Raw genomic sequence first — 19,104 nt, forward strand, 5'->3', positions numbered from 1 at the left:
CACGGCTCACCTACGTGAAGAAGGGTCAAGCACTGGCACAAGCACCATCATGGCGCCATAGCCTCTCCTGGAGACCCAGACACCCCGAGGGCACTGCTTAGTTATCCAGCAACACTCACTGCCTGCAAGAAGGGCAGTTGGAGGTCCCAAGAGATACAGATATCACCCTTCAAAGCCAGGATTACGGTTTTCGACTATTACTGCCGTGGAGGAACAGGAGTGGGCTCCCCTCTTGACAGGGAACTCTCTGAGGGAAGAGGCCATGTCATCATCATCTCTCACCCCCAACACCACCCAGTGTCTGGACCAAAGTAAACCCTTATTTAATGTTTGGAGAAGGAAAGGGAAAGGAAGGGGAGGGAAGGAAAAGGAGAGATGAGCTTTTGAGACAATCACGGACAGTCCTTCTCTGGGTCTCTCCACAAGTCCTTTAGCTGAACTGATTCTACAGCTGTCATGTCTCTGCCTTCCCTCCCTCTCTGCCTCTTCCTTCAGGCGCATCAATTAAACTCTTCACTCTGAGCAATCCAGTGCTAATGAGCGACGATGAGGAAGGCAAGAGAAACCTCAGCACAGACACTTCATATACGTCTTCGTTCATTTCTTCCACTTTCACTCGCCATTTGCATCTCCACAACTCCTACTTGAGTGGGTTTTTCTACAGCTTTAGCAGGTTGTACGTATATTCACTTTTTTTTTTTTAAATACAGGCTGCTATAAGCTTGTTTTTAGAGATCTATGGACTCTATAGTCCTAAGAATAAGAACATATTTCTTACTGACTACCCCTGCAGTTAGGCTTCACCTCATCTGGAAGAACATGCAAGACCCTGTCCATTACCAAGAGAACATGACCTCATTGGTAGGAAATCCCAAACCCATGTGGGACTCAGAGGGTGCTGCAACACATTCCTTACATTTCTTCTCAGATTGGCTTTCGTTAGTACACAGACCACCTCCGATGGGTGCTTGTATGTCCCTCCTCTTTTGACCTCCCTTCTTCATTCCTTTTCTCCTGCTCTGTCCTCTCACCCTCTCCAACGTGCCACGTCCCCTGCGTACATCCCAGGCACCATCTTGCCTCTATCCCTTGTGGAAAGATAGGCTTCTGACTCCATCCAGGGCAAGAGGCAAAGTGAATCATCATATTCTTGAGAGTAGAGCCCACTAGACAAATAATCTTTCTCTTGCTCATATTTTCCACTTTATGTGATAATTTCTAGGCATTTTTATATTGAAGTATCCCTTACCCACCACAGCTGAAGTAGAAACAAAAGTAATGAAGATGATGAAGAGGCCATCCCACCACCTTCCTCTGAGTAGTTGAGGGCAGAAACACTGTCTTGAAAATTCTGTGTATCCAAGTGCACAGTAGCTTGCACAGAGTAGGTGCTCAATGAATATTTGTGGGTGGAGCTTTCCCAGTGTTTACCACACTGCTTAGATCTAAGCACCAAGAGAGACTCAGAAAAAAACAGCCAATTCATGCCTAAAGGACTTCATTTTCATTCACTGACATCTACCAAAAGATATTAGATATTTATTAAATAACCATTCCTGGTTAGAATATTATTTAACATTATAGAGGTAATTAGAAATATTTAGAAAACACATAAAAGATAGATGTGTCTTCTAGAGGGACGAAGGCAGGAGAAAAGGAGAGAAAGCCCACGGGCCATGGGAAACAAGTGTAAGATTACACTCTCAGACCACGTCTGAATCAGCAGACGCCCTTCAAGTAAAAATCTTAGGAGACTTTCAGGCCCGGCTCAGAAATGGTTAAACACGAGGCCTGTGTGCATCCTGTCACAGTTTTATTTTGAGCAGCCTGTTTGCCCAAGTACCTCCCACTCTTTCCCTTCCCCAGAAACTGCCGCTCTGTTCTATGTACACAACAAAAATGTTTGTCTTTTCCAAAGCTTGAGGTACTAACCAATGTCTGTGAATTTCTTTGTGTAATAACATAATAATCAAATCACATTTAAGTCAGTGTCAGTAATACATGTGTTTTCAATTTTAAAACCCACAAGTGATTTATTATTTACCTCCCAATATTCCATTTGTACATTTAGTGAGAGAAACAGGAAAGTTACATACAAAGAATCACTTCCAAGTTTTGCTATGAAGTTATTTCTCTGGTTGTTTTCTAGTTATTTTACAGGTTGTCTTTCAGTATTAGCCCTACAGTATTTCTCACTCTGACATTCCTGTTCAATGATACCGATTTTAATCTTCAACCTTTAAATCTTTATTGTTTTTAAAACACTCGTATTTATGAATTACATTGAAATGTCTGTCTTTTGCTTTTGTTTTTACTATGTTTTTTAACAAGGAAGGAAACCTGAGATTCCTTGAGTATTGATGCATCACTTTGCCTCAGGGAAGATAGGGTCCCATGCTGGACTGCCACATGTCCCCTATCCTTTGTCCTTTCCTATAAAGAGCAGAATATAAAGAACAGAGCATCTTGAAAGATCAGATGGACCAGGGTTCCAGTCCCTGCTCTGCTACTTATCAGTTGTGCAACTTTGGATAAATTCGTAAACTTCTCCAAATCCATTGCTCCATCTGTAGAATATACCTAGTAATACCAACTTCACAATACCCACTTTTCTGAAAATTCAGTAGGACGACACATGTAAACTGACTAGTAGGTGCTCAATATTTCTTAGTCCCATCACCCCCTTGCCCCAAGCCCTGTTTTTGCTATGGATAGAATAAATGGAATAGGAGGCCAGGGGTGCTTGTTCTAGATTAAGTATATCAGTTATACCTTCGGGGACAGTTCAGGTACCCATGCAAGTGGACACTGGAATACACCTCTAAAACAATTCCTTCTTCTCTCTGATCTAACTCAATGTGAAAACCTATAGCTTTCCATGGCCTGTTAATGGTGTGAGTCTTAGTGGGAGCATTTCCTTAACAGTGTCCTACACCAAGAGCTGCAGATGTGATTACAACTAAGATGCCACTGTAACCCATAGACAGCCATGTGCCATAAGAGACAAATCTCAATGTACAAGTAAAAATCTCAAGCTCTACTAAACTAGAGTGGATATTTGCATTTAAAGAGTTATATTCCACCTTCATATAATACCCACTTGATTCAATCCATTAAATCAGAGGATTCACTCAAGTGAACTATAATTCAAGCAGCTATCGTAACCCATAAAGAGAAAGGAATTCACTTACGATGAACTTCCTTTCCAAAGAATAAAATATAAATGATCCTTTTCTGGAAGCTTTTGGAGATCCATGTTCCTATCCAGGCCTCTACTGATGGATACACTTAGTACTAATCTACCACCATTCTAAAGATATACTTAAAATCATTTCAGAAAACCCAACAAATTCAGAAAAGAAATAGAAGTTCAAGTTCTTCTGCACAGGAGATCACACTGTTATTTGTTGTGTAAGATGAATGAATCTTCTCTGCTCTGGCCAATTCATTCAATTCAACAACTCTGTGGTGGTATCTATCATGAGAAAGATAATGTGCCATAGGAGAAAGGAAAAATAAAAAGTTTATATCTCAACCAATAATCACCTTATTCCATAAAGAATATGTGAGGTATATATATAGATATATATATATGCACAATGGAATATTACTCAGCCATAAAAAAGGATGAAACAATGCCATTTGTAGCAGCATGGATAGACCTAGAGATTGTCATGTTAAGTGAAGTAAGTCAGAAAGAGAAAGACAAATACCATATGATATCACTTATATGTGGACTCTTAAAAAATGATACAAATGAACTTGTTTACAAAACAGAAACAGACTCATAGATATAGAAAGAAAATTTATGGTTACCAATGGGGATGGGGTGAAAGGGGACAGGGAGAGATAAATTAGGAGTTTGGGATTAACATATACACACTACTATATATAAAACAGATAAACAACAAGTACCTACTGTATAGCACGGGGAGCTATATTCAATATCTTGTAATAATCTATAATGGAAAAGATTCTGAAAAAAGAATAGATATATATATGTGTATAACTGAATCACTTTGCTGTACACCTGAAACTAACACAACATTGTAAATCAACTATACTTCAATGTTTTAAATGGTTAAAAAAAAATAATAAATAATCACCTATTCCTTCATTCCCTCATTCAATGAACACCTTTTAAGCCAGCCACCATACTGTACAAGACATGATCCTAGCCTGACAGGGCTTACAGTAGTGTGTGCAGCAACTGCTACATAGCAGGAGAGCTCAGAACGCAGGTTACTCCAATACCAACTGTAAAGCATTAGGGGGACTCACAGAGGATCTGAATGCATCTGACTGGGAAGTGAGAAGGAATTACTTGAGGTGGGCTATTGAAGGGTTGATGGCATTTCAATAGATGGAGATAGTATTTAACTGAGAAGGAGTATGGGAATCATACAGAAGCTTGAGGGACCTGGCAGGGGAAAAAACAGCAAAAACAGAGACCTATCTATCGGCGAGGGGACTGGTGGGAGACAAAAATGGAAAACTAAGTTGGCATCACATTGTGGAGGACCATGAATACCAGAATAAATATTATAAATATAACTAAGTAGACATTGGGGAGCCAGTGAAGAATTTGGAGTGGGGTGGGGGGTGCTGACACGGTAGGAGCTGAGCTTGGGGAATAAATCTGTCAGTGGTAGGTGAGAGAGATTGGAGGGGACAACTGGAGACAATCAGAGGGTTAGTCTACTCTCCTGGGGCGGGGAGTGTAGAACCGGCAGACAGAGTGAAAGGCGTGGAGCAGACGTACATTACAACACACACCTGGAATTTCTGTAGTGAAATATAACAATCCAAACACATATCACCAGATAAAAGACCACACTTATTTTAAATATATGCTGAGAACTAGGGAGTTAATGCAGCAGTTTTTAACCTCTGGAGACTTAGAATCAACTGAAAGTTTGGTCACCTCAATTTGCTCACCACAAACCATTGCCCTCAAACTTTGGGATTTGCTAAACATTTCAAACTCTGAGAAGCAGAGGGTTCAATAAAACCACATTGTGCCTGGCACATATTTCTCCTTTAAAACTGAGGAAATTTGATCTGCTTACTAATTCATTTAAATTTCATTCAAACTGGGATTTTGAAAAACCTCTCTATTGCCCAGAGAAATCTTAAGAGCTTATTTTTAAAGACTTTTTCCCTCCTTACAAAAAGGAAATCATAGTTTTCCAACTATCCCTGAACCCCAGAAGCTAGAGATTCATAATCCAGGGGTTGGAATGGAATTTTTGGTAGGCAAAACAATAGACTAAAACCAGCACATTTTGCCAAAACCCAGTGCATTGGATGGTTGAGGAGGACAAGGATTTTGACCCTCTTGAATACTTTCTGAGCACGTTTTCTAGAAATGAAGCAGCAGGTGTGGGTACAGTGAACTGGGGAAGGAGTTTATTCTATTCTGTGACTCATACCAGCCATATTGGTTTTCTCTTCACTGTCAAGAACATAAAAGAGAAATGGCAATTTTTTTTTTTTATCTTAAAACAACAATTTATTATTGCTCATGAGTCTGTGGGCCAGCTAGGTGATTTGGTCCTGGATGGACATCTGCAGTTGACCCTTCACTTTTGTTCATTAAATAAGTTTTTTTAAGTGAAAATATAATACACACACAGAAAAGTGCACATACCATGAGACTGCAGCCTGATAAATTTCCACAAGCTGATCACATCAGTGCAACGAGCACACAGATAAGCTACAGCACCCAAGACTCCCCTAGTGTCTCCTTTCAGGCATTTATCTTCCAAAGATAGCCACTGTGCTCAATCTGTCACCATAGCTTGGTTTGAGAAATGGCAATTTTAAAAAATAAACATGGGAAATATAGATCAATGGAACAGGATAGAAAGCCCAGAGATAAACCCACACACATATGGTCACCTTATCTTTGATAAAGGAGGCAAGAATATACAGTGGAGAAAAGACAGCCTCTTCAATAAGTGGTGCTGGGAAAACTGGACAGCTACATGTAAAAGTATGAAATTAGAACCCTTCCTAACACCATACACAAAAATAAACTCAAAATGGATTAAAGACCTAAATGTAAGGCCAGACACTATCAAACTCTTAGAGGAAAACATAGGCAGAACACTCTATGACATAAACCACAGCGAGATCCTTTTTGACCCACCTCCTAGAGAAATGGAAATAAAAACAAAAAGAAACAAATGGGACCTAATGAAACTTTAAAGCTTTTGCACAGCAAAGGAAACCATAAACAAGACCAAAAGACAACCCTCAGAATGGGAGAAAATATTTGCAAATGAAGCAACTGACAAAGGATTAATCTCCAAAATTTACAAGCAGCTCATGCAGCTCAATAACAAAAAAACAAACAACCCAAGCCAAAAATGGGCAGAAGACCTAAATAGACATTTCTCCAAAGAAGATATACAGACTGCCAACAAACACATGAAAGAATGCTCAACATCATTAATCATTAGAGAAATGCAAATCAAAACTACAATGAGATGTCATCTCACACCGGTCAGAATGGCCATCATCAAAAAATTTACAAACAATAAATGCTGGAGAGGGTGTGGAGAAAAGGGAACCCTCTTGCACTGTTGGTGGGAAGGTAAATTGGTACAGCCACTATGGAGAACAGTATGGAGGTTCCTTAAAAAAACTAAAAATAGAACTCCCATACAACGCAGCAATCGCACTACTGGGCATATACCCTGAGAAAACCATAATTCAAAAAGAGTCATGTACCACAGTGTTCATTGCAGCTCTATTTACAATAGCCAGGACGTGGAAGCTACCTAAGTGTCCATCGACAGATGAATGGATAAAGAAGATGTGGCACATATATACAATGGAATATTACTCAGCCATAAAAAGAAACAAAATTGAGTTATTTATAGTGAGGTGGATGGACCTAGAGTCTGTCATACAGAGTGAAGTAAGTCAGAAAGAGAAAAACAAATATGGTATGCTAACACATATATATGGAATCTAAGAAAAAAAAAAGGTCATGAAGAACCTAGGGGCAAGATGGGAATAAAGACACAGACCTACTAGAGAATGGACTTGAGGATATGGGGAGGGGGAAGGGGAAGCTGTGACAAAGTGAGAGAGTGGCATGGACATATATACACTACCAAACGTAAAATAGATAGCTAGTGGGAAGCAGCCGCATAGCACAGGGAGATCAGCTAGGTGTTTTGTGACCACCTAGAGGGGTGAGATAGGGAGGGTGGGAGGGAGGGAGACGCAAGAGGGAAGAGATATGGGAACATATGTATATGTATAACTGATTCGTTTTGTTATAAAGCAGAAACTAACACACCATTGTAAAGCAATTATACTCCAATAAAGATGTTAAAAAAATAAATAAATAAAAACAAACGTGGGGATGTATGTATATGTATAGCTGATTCACTTTGTTATAAAGCAGAAACTAACACTCTATTGTAAACCAATTATACCCCAATAAAAATTTTTTTAAATAAAATAAAATAAATAAACATGTTAAAAAGTAGAGCTAGAGAAACAATTCTCCTTTTGCCTTAAAGAAGACTCCTCTTCCTCCACCTCTTCCCACTCCATGGCAGTGTTGACGCAAAGCTCTTCTTCTAGTGACAGCCATCAAGAAGTCGTGAGTATCTGTCATACGTAGAAGAGCTAATGACATGCGGCTTTAGTACATCTCTTTTCAAGACCTGAGTTTAGAGAACTTAAAATAACTTAGCTCCTTTTAACCCAAATTGATTTTCCAACTTCAAGTTAAATTTTAAGGTAATGATGAGCTTTCTTTTGGTTTGGGTTTGTTTTCCTTTTGTTTCTTTCCTTTTGTGTGTGTGTGTGTTTATTATTGTTAATGTTACGTTGTGTGTATTTTTGTTTGTTTTTTGATATCACAACTGATTTTCTTACTTTTCTATTAAAGACCTTAGAAAATGCCCCAGATTAAATTCCCCAGAAGGAATTTAATTTACATTTTATCTCAATCCAATTACTCCAGGATCTCAAAGGTCACTTGTACTGACTTTGTCTTAAATATATGTTGACCCACGTGAGAACAGTCTCCACACTTGATGTTACAGGACAGATAATATCTTTGGTCATTATTAGTTTCTATGCACCATTTTCTGACTGCAGGCAATATGTACAGGAAAAATAAACAAATATGGTCATTTATAAGCACTGATGATTTTTGAAAGATCGGAATAGATATAGTATTTTCTTTTCTTTTTAACATTTAATACCCCCTTCACCCATTTCTCTCACCCCCACCCACCACCTCTGGCAACCACCAATCTGTTCCTTATATTTATGAGCTTGATGTTTTTTTGGATTCCACATATAAGGGAGATTATATGGCTTTGTCTTTCTCTGACTGATTTGTTCCACTTAGCATAACGCCCCCGAGGTCCATCCATATTGTCACAAATGGCAACACCATTTATTGAAGAGAATCTTTTCCCCATTGTATAACTTTGGCTCCTTTGTCATAAATTAATTGACCGTATATGTTAAGGGTTTATTACTAGGTTCTCTATTATGTTCCACTGATCTATTTGTCTGTTTTTATGCCAATACCATACTGTGTAATTACTATAGCTTTGTAAAATAGTTTGAAATCAGCAACTGTGATGCCTCCAGCTTTGTTCTTCTTTCTAAAGGTTGTTTTTGCTATCCAGGATCTTTTGTGGTTTTCAGATTGTTTGTTCTATTTCTGTGAAGGATGTCATTGGAATTTTGATAGGAATTGCATTGAATCTGTAGGATGTTTTAGGTAGTATGTAAATTGTAACACTATTAATTCTTCCAGTTGATGAGCACAGAATATCCTTCCATTTATTTGTCTCCAAATTTTTTTATTAATGTCTTACAATTTTTAGTATACAGATTTTTCACCTCCCTGGTTAAATCTATTGCTCGGCATTTTATTCTTTTTAATGCAACTGTATGTGGGATTGTTTTCTTAATTTCTCATTCTCATAGTTTGTTATTAGCGTACAGAATGGCAACAGATCTCTGTGTATTGATTTTTTATCTGGCAACTTTACTGAATTCAATTATTCTAAGAGTTTTCTGATGGAGTCTTTAGGGCTTTCTATATATATCATGCATGAAAATCATAATATCATTTTAAAGCATCTGGTTCTTTTAGGAAGAAATGGAGACTTTAATGTCTAGAGATACTAATCTGTGAAAGCTGGGATTTGACTGAAGTACATGAAACTGAAGTCTTTAATACATGTTGAAATGAGCACTAGTCTCATTCAGCACCTCGTCAAAAAAACTAGAAGTCCACATTATACATTTTTTTTTTTTTTCGGTACGCGGGCCTCTCACTGTTGTGGCCTCTCCCGTTGTGGAGCACAGGCTCCAGACATGCAGGCTCAGCAGCCATGGCTCACGGGCCCAGCTGCTCCACGGCATGTGGGATCCTCCCGGACCGGGGCACGAACCCGTGTCCCCTGCATCGGCAGGCAGAATCTCAACCACTGCGCCACCAGGGAAGCCCCACATTATACATTTTTGAAATCCACTGATATTGTTTTCTACACATAACCTCTTTACTAGGTTTTTTTCATTTTTTTAAAGTAGTCTACTTAAAAATTATATCTACAGGAAAACTGCATCTTAGCATATGGTTGTTTCAATCTTAAAACGCTCGTGAATGTTTTCAAGAAAATTGCCATCCTGGATAACTCCACTAACCTTCCAACTTTGCAGGAATCCTGAATCCTAAACTAGTAGAATTGGCAATAAAAGAGAAAGAGCTATACTATAAATCTGCTATTTGTGCTTCAGGGCCCCTAAAATCACACTAACTAACTTTTTTCATCTTTTTTTAAAACTACATATTTAAAACTAGAATCTCAACCTGATTTCTCCAAGACTCATCATTCTTGAACTTAAAACTGGAGCACAGACACAGGACAGTTATTTAATTCCATCATGATGTATTTAACACCTATATCTTGCAGTATATTGTGGAAATTCAAAGAAAACTAGCAGGAATCTGGCCTCTGAGAGCTTACAGCCTAATAAGAAAGTCAGATGTGTAAATAAGAGTAAATTTGCAGTCACACGGGGCACAATGTTATAGTGGAGGTCACTCACAGGAAATGGCAGTAGCAGGAGGACCTGGTCCCTGGAACTCCGTTTGGGAGGTTGAGAAAATGATTTCAAAAGCTAAGGTACAGGGACTTCCCTGGTGGCACAGTGGTTGAGAATCTGCCTGCCAATTCAGGGGACACGGGTTTGAGCCCTGGTCAGGGAAGATCCCACATGCCACGGAGCAACTAAACCCGTGTGCCACAACTATTGAGCCTGCGCTCTAGAGCCCACAAGCCACAACTACTGAAGCCCGCGCACCCAGAGCCCAAGCTCTGCAACAAGAGAAGCCACCGCAATTAGAAGCCCGTGCACCGCCCCGCTCACGGCAACTAGAGAAAATCCGCGCACAGCAACGAAGACCCAATGCAGCCAAAAATAAATAAATTTATCAAAAAAAAAAAAAAAAGCTAACGTACAAGTGTAAGTTTTAGAATCACACTTTACAAATTGGCTTATTATTTTAAAATGGCATTCAGTAATGATGTTTCTATAAACTAATTGAGAGAACTGATTCAGATTAAAGCAACAAGTTTTGTATGGAGCTTCCATTATGAGCAAGATTATGCACTCGATACAAAGGATTACAAGGTTTGATAAGATGGTTTCTGACCTAGAGGAGTAATAAGTTATTTATACCAATATCTCTATAGTATAAGACATATTTAAAATCCTATAAGAATATGGAAAGCATGTGAATAGCCACTAACCCAGCAAGGAATTTCATTATAATTATTATGGTATAATAATTATATGTAATTATATAATACTTACACAATATATAAGTATTATTAGTACAATAATTATCAGATTAGGGCATTTATTAATAACATTATTTTAAGTATTCAGTAGAATTAATGCTCTGAAAATATTGATATTAGGTTTGTGGAGTTGGGTCTCCATGTTTGCTTGAAGCAAATTCTGCTCATTTAAACCTAAAAGCGTTTTTTGTTCTCACTATCACCTGAGCTACTTCTGCACCAATTACTAACTATTCAAATTCTGGGAACAGTAGATATAGACATTGCTGGAGAACTATGTATACGGTCGACAGAAACAGCCTCATCATATAAGTGTGCTTATAGCTTTTTTTATCCCAGATACTTATTCTAGGTTTAAGATTTCTCTGAGTACCAAAATTTATCAGCCCCCCGTAAAGAGAATATGCCATAGAGAAGATACTCAAAATGAAAATAATTTTTATTAACATTTTTTGCATTTAAGCCGACCCCAACTTGTGAAATTTAAAACTTACCATATCAGCAGTGCCAATATAAACTTCATAACCCTAAAATTAGTTTCTAAATAGTGCAGAAATGTGTTAATATGCACAGTTTGTGAAATTTGTAAAAGAACAAGTAAACAGAAAATGAATTTCACGATCAGGGTCAATGTGCACGTAGATTAGGCAATGAAACATTCTGGAGCACCATTTTATAACTGTTCCAAATGAGACTTTGGAGACCCATAGCCTATAAAACAACAAAATCCAAACAAAAAACACCATTAAGATAGCTGTGAATGCCTTTAAATAATAATTTTTTAATTATATAAAAGTATTAAATAAACCCAGTATTTTATTATTACGCACATTGTTAAGATTCTTTAAATTTTTGCAAGCTGATTTTAACTGATCTATCTGCAAAATTTAGCTTAGCTAATCATTTAAATTTCTGTCCAGAAATGCCTATCACTTTCTCCTAATAATAAAAGCAAAAATATGCTAGTTATTCACTGAAAGTCCTTTTGGAAACAGATGTCTCAGGTCTTATTCAATAATTGTATAACACATTTCGGCACTTCAAAAAGTAATACCTAGGATTATTATACAGCATGGTGATTTATTCACAGTTTGTTCTTTATATGGATTTTTTCTCCCAACTATACCTTCAGTTTATATCCTACTTTTCCGTTATCTCACAGCACAAAGTGCTCCCTAAATGACAGTTGATAAATAAGTTATCAGTATTGTTTTAAAATAAATTTATTTTTCTTTCATTATGGAATGCTCTTCTTCTTTAGAGAGCTACCTTGAGGATTTTTTTTTTTCATTTAGCTTTATGAACGTCCTCACATAAGAAAATTAAGCCCTATTGTTTTTATAAATGGTCACCCAGCATCACTTCTGAATTATTTTCTTGTGTATTAAAGAATAGCCCAGATAGCAGTACTAAATGGCATAGTCATGACTTGCCTTGGTATTTTAGAAAATATTGGCCACCAGTGAATACTGTAGCCTGGCAGATATCTACCTGCTCATCTCAGACAATAAGTTTGAAATTGCACAAATAACGATACACATCATTACAGCTAATTGGTTCCAAAACATTGAAACTCTCACGATGAATGACATTATGTGCTACATTTTTTTTTTTAATTTTTTTTTTTTTTTTTGCGGTACACGGGCCTCTCACTGTTGTGGCCTCTCCCGTTGCGGAGCACAGGCTCCAGACGCTCAGGCTCAGCGGCCATGGCTCACGGGCCCAGCCACTCCACGGCATGTGGGATCCTCCCAGACCGGGGCACGAACCCGTGTCCCCTGCATCGGCAGGCGGACTCTCAACCACTGCACCACCAGGAAAGCCCCTATATGCTACGTTTTTTTAACCTACACACTACCATAAAAAATTAAGTATGAGAAGTTTTTATAAATAAATCTATCTATACATAGATTTATTTCAATATTAAATATATTTTACATTATCTGAGCTTCTGCTGCAAAGATGCAAGACAGGGCCAAAACTAGGTTGGGACAAGTGAGGCACTTATCTCAGGCTCAAAATTTTAGAAGTATAATAATTCAGTAATTAAAATATTTCATTTTTAACAATATTTTTAAAATAAAAATTAGGACAAAAAATATCAAAAATTGAAATGAAGATTGAAAGAGATCTACATTATCATGTTGGTAGACTATCATCTATTTGACAAGGTGAAAATAATAAGTAGGGAAGGAGAGAATCTTGCTGTTTTCCTCTTTGATTAAGGAAAAAAAATGGCTCTCAACTTGATATCTCCAGCTCACAGCATCATTAGATTAGCAATATTTTAGTCAAAATGATAATTTTAGTGGCTAGAAACCATTATTTCCTATCACCTATACTTACTGTATATGACAAGTGTCATTATCTTAACTATGACTCTGCTTAAAATATTATACCACCTGCAAAGCTGAATGGAAGTTGACAAAGAAATAATCCATAATTTCAATTTGCTATGTTCGTGGCATACTTCCATAATCCAGTCTTAAGTTGCTTGCTTTTCATTCTATTATGTAAACACAGCATGCTCTCAGCCACATAGGAGATTCTCTTTTAGTATTTTAAAATTGGGCGATTTTCATAGACTATAAAGAAAAAGGAATAGATCATTGTATGGATATTTCCTTTTAGGTTTACATAACACAGGAATAATTAATTTCATTTATTTACTGACACACTTGATTTCATTCTATATAGTTCTATATAGAAATATCACCAAGTTTCTTTGCTCCCTTACGTAGCAAAACTCCTTGAGAGCTGAATATACTCCATGTCATTGCCTCAGATTTCTCCCTTCCCATTCCCTCTCTTCTTAGACTCTTTATTACAAAATAACTTCAGATTTATAGAAAATTTGCAAGAACGGAGCAAAGAACATTCATATACCCTTTACCCAGATGCACCAATTATTGTATTTTGCCCAATTTGCCTTGCTGCTACTTTCTTCGTAACCACTTGAGAGTTTGTTGTACACATCATGCCCCTTTATTCCTAAATATTTCAGCATGTATTTTCTAAGAACAAGGGATTCTTTCGTGTAACCACAGTTCAGCTATCAAATTCAAGACATTTATAGATAGGATATTATTATCTCACACACAAGTCCATATCCAAATTTTACAAATTGTCCTAATAATGTCATTTATAGACATTTTTTTCTGATCCAGGATCCAGTTTGGAGCTGTGCATTGCATTTAGCGCACTATATCTGGTATCCATTATTATGAAACAATACCTGAGGTTCTCTTTGTCTTTTATGACATTGACTTTTTTTAAGGGTACAGGCCGATTGTTTACTTATAGAGTATGCTTCAGCTTGGGTTTTTCTAATGTTTTCTCTTTGGGGGGATGGGATGTGCATTTGAGGCAGGAACACTGAATAGGTGATGTTGTGTCCTCAGTGAATTACATCCGGAAGAGTAAGATGTCAGCTTTTCCTATGACCGGTGATGTTAACTTTGAATAGTTAGTGAAGATGGTGCCCCCTCTACATTTGTCCACTAAAAAGCTATCCATTTTTTCTTTTCCGATTAATAAGTTATCTGTGAAGAGATACTTTGATGCTATGTAATTATCCTGTTGCTTTTTAAGCTTTCACTTAACAATTTTATTGTCCATTAATGATCTTGGCCTGAATCAGTTATTACTATAAAGGTTGCAAAATGGTAACTAACTCTTATTATTTCTTCTACCTTATTGGTCAGCACTCGCTGCAGGGAAGAGCTTTCCCTTCTCCTTATTTATTTACTCGCTTGCTTACTCACTAACAAACAGTATGGACTGCTGGAGTCTTCTTTCAGTCAATGGTTTATAATCCACTCTTCTATTATCCATGTTGAGTTTCAGATTTTCCCATATTTGTTCAGAGGCACCCCCTTCACATTGTCTCCTCTGTCATTTTTCTATGAGCACATCATTTTTTGAGCTCTCCCTTATTTTCTGGCATTACAAGAAGTTACAGTTCATCTTGATTCTGCCTGCCCCAGTCCTAGACTTGGCCATTTCATCAAGGTTATCTGGTTCATTTTAGTGATAACTTGTATTTAAATAACAAAATTTGAGTGCTAGATGTGCCTGTAGCTACTGGGTGTTGTTGCTTCTAAACATACAATAAAATGTGCTCTTTTAAGGGCATAGTTCAATGAATTTTGACAGATGTATACACCCATGGTCAATTCTCAGTCTTCATTATACTTGATCTATTAGCAGCATTTGAAACTGAGGATCAAATATTGCCTCCTTGCAATATTGTCTTCACTAGGCCTCCAGGAAATGATACTCTTGGTTTTCGTCCATCCCCGCAGGATAACTTCTTCTCAATCTCCTTTGGTTCTCTCTACTCTTCTCCACACCCTTTTACACTGAAGTACTCCAGAGCTCAGATTCTGATGCTTTTCTCATCTGTAGTTACACTCACTCACTAGGTTAATCTCATCTGACAACTCCCAAATTTGTATCTCAAACCCAGTCTTCTCCCCCAAGCCCTGGATTTTTATATCCACTTATTTCTACTTGACATCTTCACCTGAATCTCCAATTGACATCCAAATGCAACATGTACAAAACTGAAATCCACCCCACACCTGCTCCACCCGTAGCCTTCCCTATCTCAGGTGATGGCAGCTCCATTCCCCCAGTTATTTAGGCCAAAAACTTGAAGGCACTCAAAGTATATTCAGAATTCCTCCACTCCTACTCTCCACTGTTCCGCCCATGATCTAACCAGCTGTCATTTCTCGCCTGGATTATTCCAATAGCTTCATAACAGATCTCACTGCATCAAAGCTTGCTGCTACAATCTCTTCTCAACACAGAAACCACAGTGACCCTTTTTAAATGTTAAGTGTTTCCATATTACTCTTCCTCTCAAAACTTTGTGGTGGTTTCACATTTCACTGACAGTAGAGCCCAAGCCATCACAATAGCTTTCAGGGCATAATTCTCACACACACACCCGCTTTGCTCTATGAACACATCTCTTACTCCTTCCTTTTTGTCTCCTCCCCATCCACACTGAACTGCTGCTCACCCCACATGCCAGCAAACCAAGCACGTTCCCACTCTAGGGTTATTCGAGCTGGTCCCTCTGTAAGGAAGGCATTTCCCCAGATATCTGCTTGGCCAGCTCCTTCATCTCCTTCAACTTTGATCAAATCGTAGCCTCTAATGAGGCCAACCCTGACGACCCTAACACAGAACCCTGGATCCCTCATTCCCTGTGTTTTTTCCTTCACCCTTTGCACATACCAGCTTCTAATACATTTTTATACATTACTTCTTTTTTTTGTTTATTGTTTATTGTCTATCTTTCTATGTTAGAATGCAAGCTTCTTGAGGACAGGGCTCTTTGTTTTGCTCACTGGAGGATCTAGAACTGAGGGATCTCACCAAGCATCTAGAAGAGTGCCTGTTCCTTAGTAGCACTCAAAACTTTTTTTTTTTTTTTTTTTTTTTTTTTGCCATGCCAAGCGGCTTGTAGGATCTTAGTTCCCCGACCAGGGTTTGAACCTGGGCCCCAGCAGTGAAAGTGCTGAGTCCTAACCACTGGACCACCAGGGAATTCCCTCAAAACAATTTTTTTTTTTTTTTTTTTTTTGGCTGTGTTGGGTCTTCCTTGCTGTGCACGGGCTTTCTCTAGTTGCAGCAAGCGGGGGCTACCCTTCGTTGTCGTGCACAGGCTTCTCATTGTGGTGGCTTCTCTTGTTGCGGAGCACAGGCTCTAGGCACACGGGCTTCAGTAGTTGTGGCTCAGGGGCTCTAGAACACAGGCTCAGTAGTTGTGGCACACGGGCTTAGTTGCTCTGTGGCCTGTGGGATCTTCCTGGACCAGAGATCAAACCCGTGTGCCCTGCATTGACAGGCAGATTCTTAACCACTGCACCACCAGGGAAGTCCCCCCTCAAAACATTTTTTTAATGAATGAACCACTTTATACTGTACCTTAACTTGATAAACAAATAGAAATGAGTGAGAATCCATCAGTAGAATTGAGTCTATATATGCCATTTTTAATATTGATGTGAGCCTAAGCACCCAACTTCAGTTTACACCTCTTATCTCCTTATGTTTTTGTTTACATCTCCCCACACATGAAATCTAGAACCATTTTAAAATAAAAAGAATTTTAATCAGGTGGCATTTTCAGAAAGTAGTAGGTGTTGTCTGCCCTGAATTAAGTCCTTGCATGCATAATTAATCCAAGTAACGAACTGAGTTTGGTCATTCCCTGCCCTTGGGGATTGCCACATTGCTAAGGAGACCCTTGCCCATTGATTCCTGGGTTTCTAATATCCACTGTGATTTTGAGTTCTATAAAGGAAAAAGGGACATGGGAGGAGGCATGAGAGAAACCAAAATTTCTCTGTATATGAACTGTACGTTTTCCTACTAGGACTGTTCAGTTGACTCCAGATCTCAAATTGGCAGCAGACGTCACTTATGTGGCTGAGTGATTCATACAATTTCAGCTGAGATAAGACATACCTTGACAGACACTCAAATAATGTGCTTGGGGTATTTCTGGACAATCAACATTCAAGTTTTAAAAGGCACATGTGACAGGAGTATTAAAATATCTGTACTGACAGGATCAGATTTTTATGGCCACCAGTAAAAGAGAATATACTCCATTAGGAAATAAACACCCACTCTGCTTCATGTCATGGCAATCTAGGTCACTCTTGTGCTGAGATTTATAATTCCTTTACCACTGATGTTCCTGGGACATTAGGAAACATCTCCTCATGTCTAAGCTAGTGTATTCTCAACTCTTCTAATTCAGGCGAAGGATTTCATCAGACTAGAGAGAGGAGAGGATCAGAACCTGCTCTAAATTTTGGAACCTCAGCTCCAGTATAGCAGAAAAAAAAGCATAACTGTTCCTTAAATGCATGCAGAAGTATGTGAATTCACTCACTAAGTTTACCAGCATCATTAATAAGAAAATGAAGTTTTTAATTCATGTATTTCATGTCTTCCAAAATTAGTCAGAAATATCTCATTTTAATGAATGTAACATATAAGAAATATCATTTTTTCTAGAAAAATTTCAAATGCAGAGTTAAATGGTCTGTATTAAGAAAGCACTGTGAGAGCATCTCTTAGATTTCTCTCCTTTATATAGTACATTGTATTCTTACATAGTGGAGAAAAATGGGGCTTTTTAAATATATAACTTCTGAATTTGATTACTTTCCACAGATACAACACACTCAGGGGAAATTGGCACCAAGAAAAAGGTGAAAAGACTGTTGAGCTTTCAAAGATACTTCCATGCATCAAGGCTGCTTCGTGGAATTATACCGCAAGCCCCGCTCCACCTGCTGGATGAAGACTACCTTGGACAAGCAAGGGTGAGCTAGTTACCTCTCTGTCGCCTCACACCAGGCCAGTGGCTGAGAGCATGTGCTCCCCCCTACTCCCCATCCCTCCCACCCCCACCCCCCAATAGCACCTGGGTTTGAGTCTTTACTTCTGTCACTGAAGAGCTCCGTGCCTCTGAACAGTTATTCAGCACATCTGGACTTTTTCCTTAAATATGAAGTGAAGTAATAGAAACGCTCACCTCATAGGGGTGGTACAAGGATTAAACAAGGTAAAGCATGTTTGCATGCTTAATATACTCATGACTAGCACATGCTAGCTATTTTCATTTTTATAAATGTGCAAAACACATTTGCACAACACTAAATAAAATGAAGTTTTGGACTGGCCGATTACCAGTGAAGGAATAAATTTTTTGACCCGTTGAATTATCTCACCATAATAACTACCCTGAAATTAACCCAGTAATTACCAACTCTTAATTCCACTTTAGGCTATCAATACAGTGCACTGGGGCTTCCCTGGTGGCGCAGTGGTTGAGAGTCCGCCTGCCGATGCAGGGGACACGGGTTCGTGCCCCGGTCTGGGAGGATCCCACATGCCACGGAGCGGCTGGGCCCGTGGGCCATGGCCACTGGGCCTATGCGTTTGGAGCCTGTGCTCCACAACGGGAGAGGCCACAACAGTAAGAGGCCCGCGTACCGCAAAAAAAAAAAAAAAATACAGTGCACTGTCTTTTTTATAATTTTTAATTTATCCAAAAAAATTTTACTAATTTGACAACTACTTTTGCAATGCATTGATCCAACAGAGGGTAGAAATCTAATGTGTGACAATCTAAAAAAAGTTCAAAGGTTATCTCTAGCCCAAACTCCCAAAGGAATTTAAATTTCAGGAATAAACCACCTCAGTTTAAACAGAAGTCAAA

General features: G+C 38.5%; 1 protein-coding gene across 2 annotated transcripts in view; it reads left to right on the forward strand.

Annotated features, from left to right (window-relative positions):
- The window catches only part of PDE7B (phosphodiesterase 7B), a gene marked incomplete at both ends in the record, with an annotated part of 214,726 nt that overhangs the window by 155,845 nt on the left and 39,777 nt on the right, over positions 1–19,104 (forward strand). For both annotated transcript variants that reach the window (XM_079716794.1, XM_079716793.1), the window contains one exon: positions 18,054–18,205. In XM_079716794.1, coding sequence (XP_079572920.1) covers positions 18,054–18,205 — 152 coding nt within the window. The remainder of the gene's footprint in view (positions 1–18,053; positions 18,206–19,104) is intronic.

The sequence above is a fragment of the Hyperoodon ampullatus genome (assembly GCF_949752795.1).
Source record: "Hyperoodon ampullatus genome assembly, chromosome: 12".
In the NCBI taxonomy this organism is placed as follows: domain Eukaryota; kingdom Metazoa; phylum Chordata; class Mammalia; order Artiodactyla; family Ziphiidae; genus Hyperoodon; species Hyperoodon ampullatus.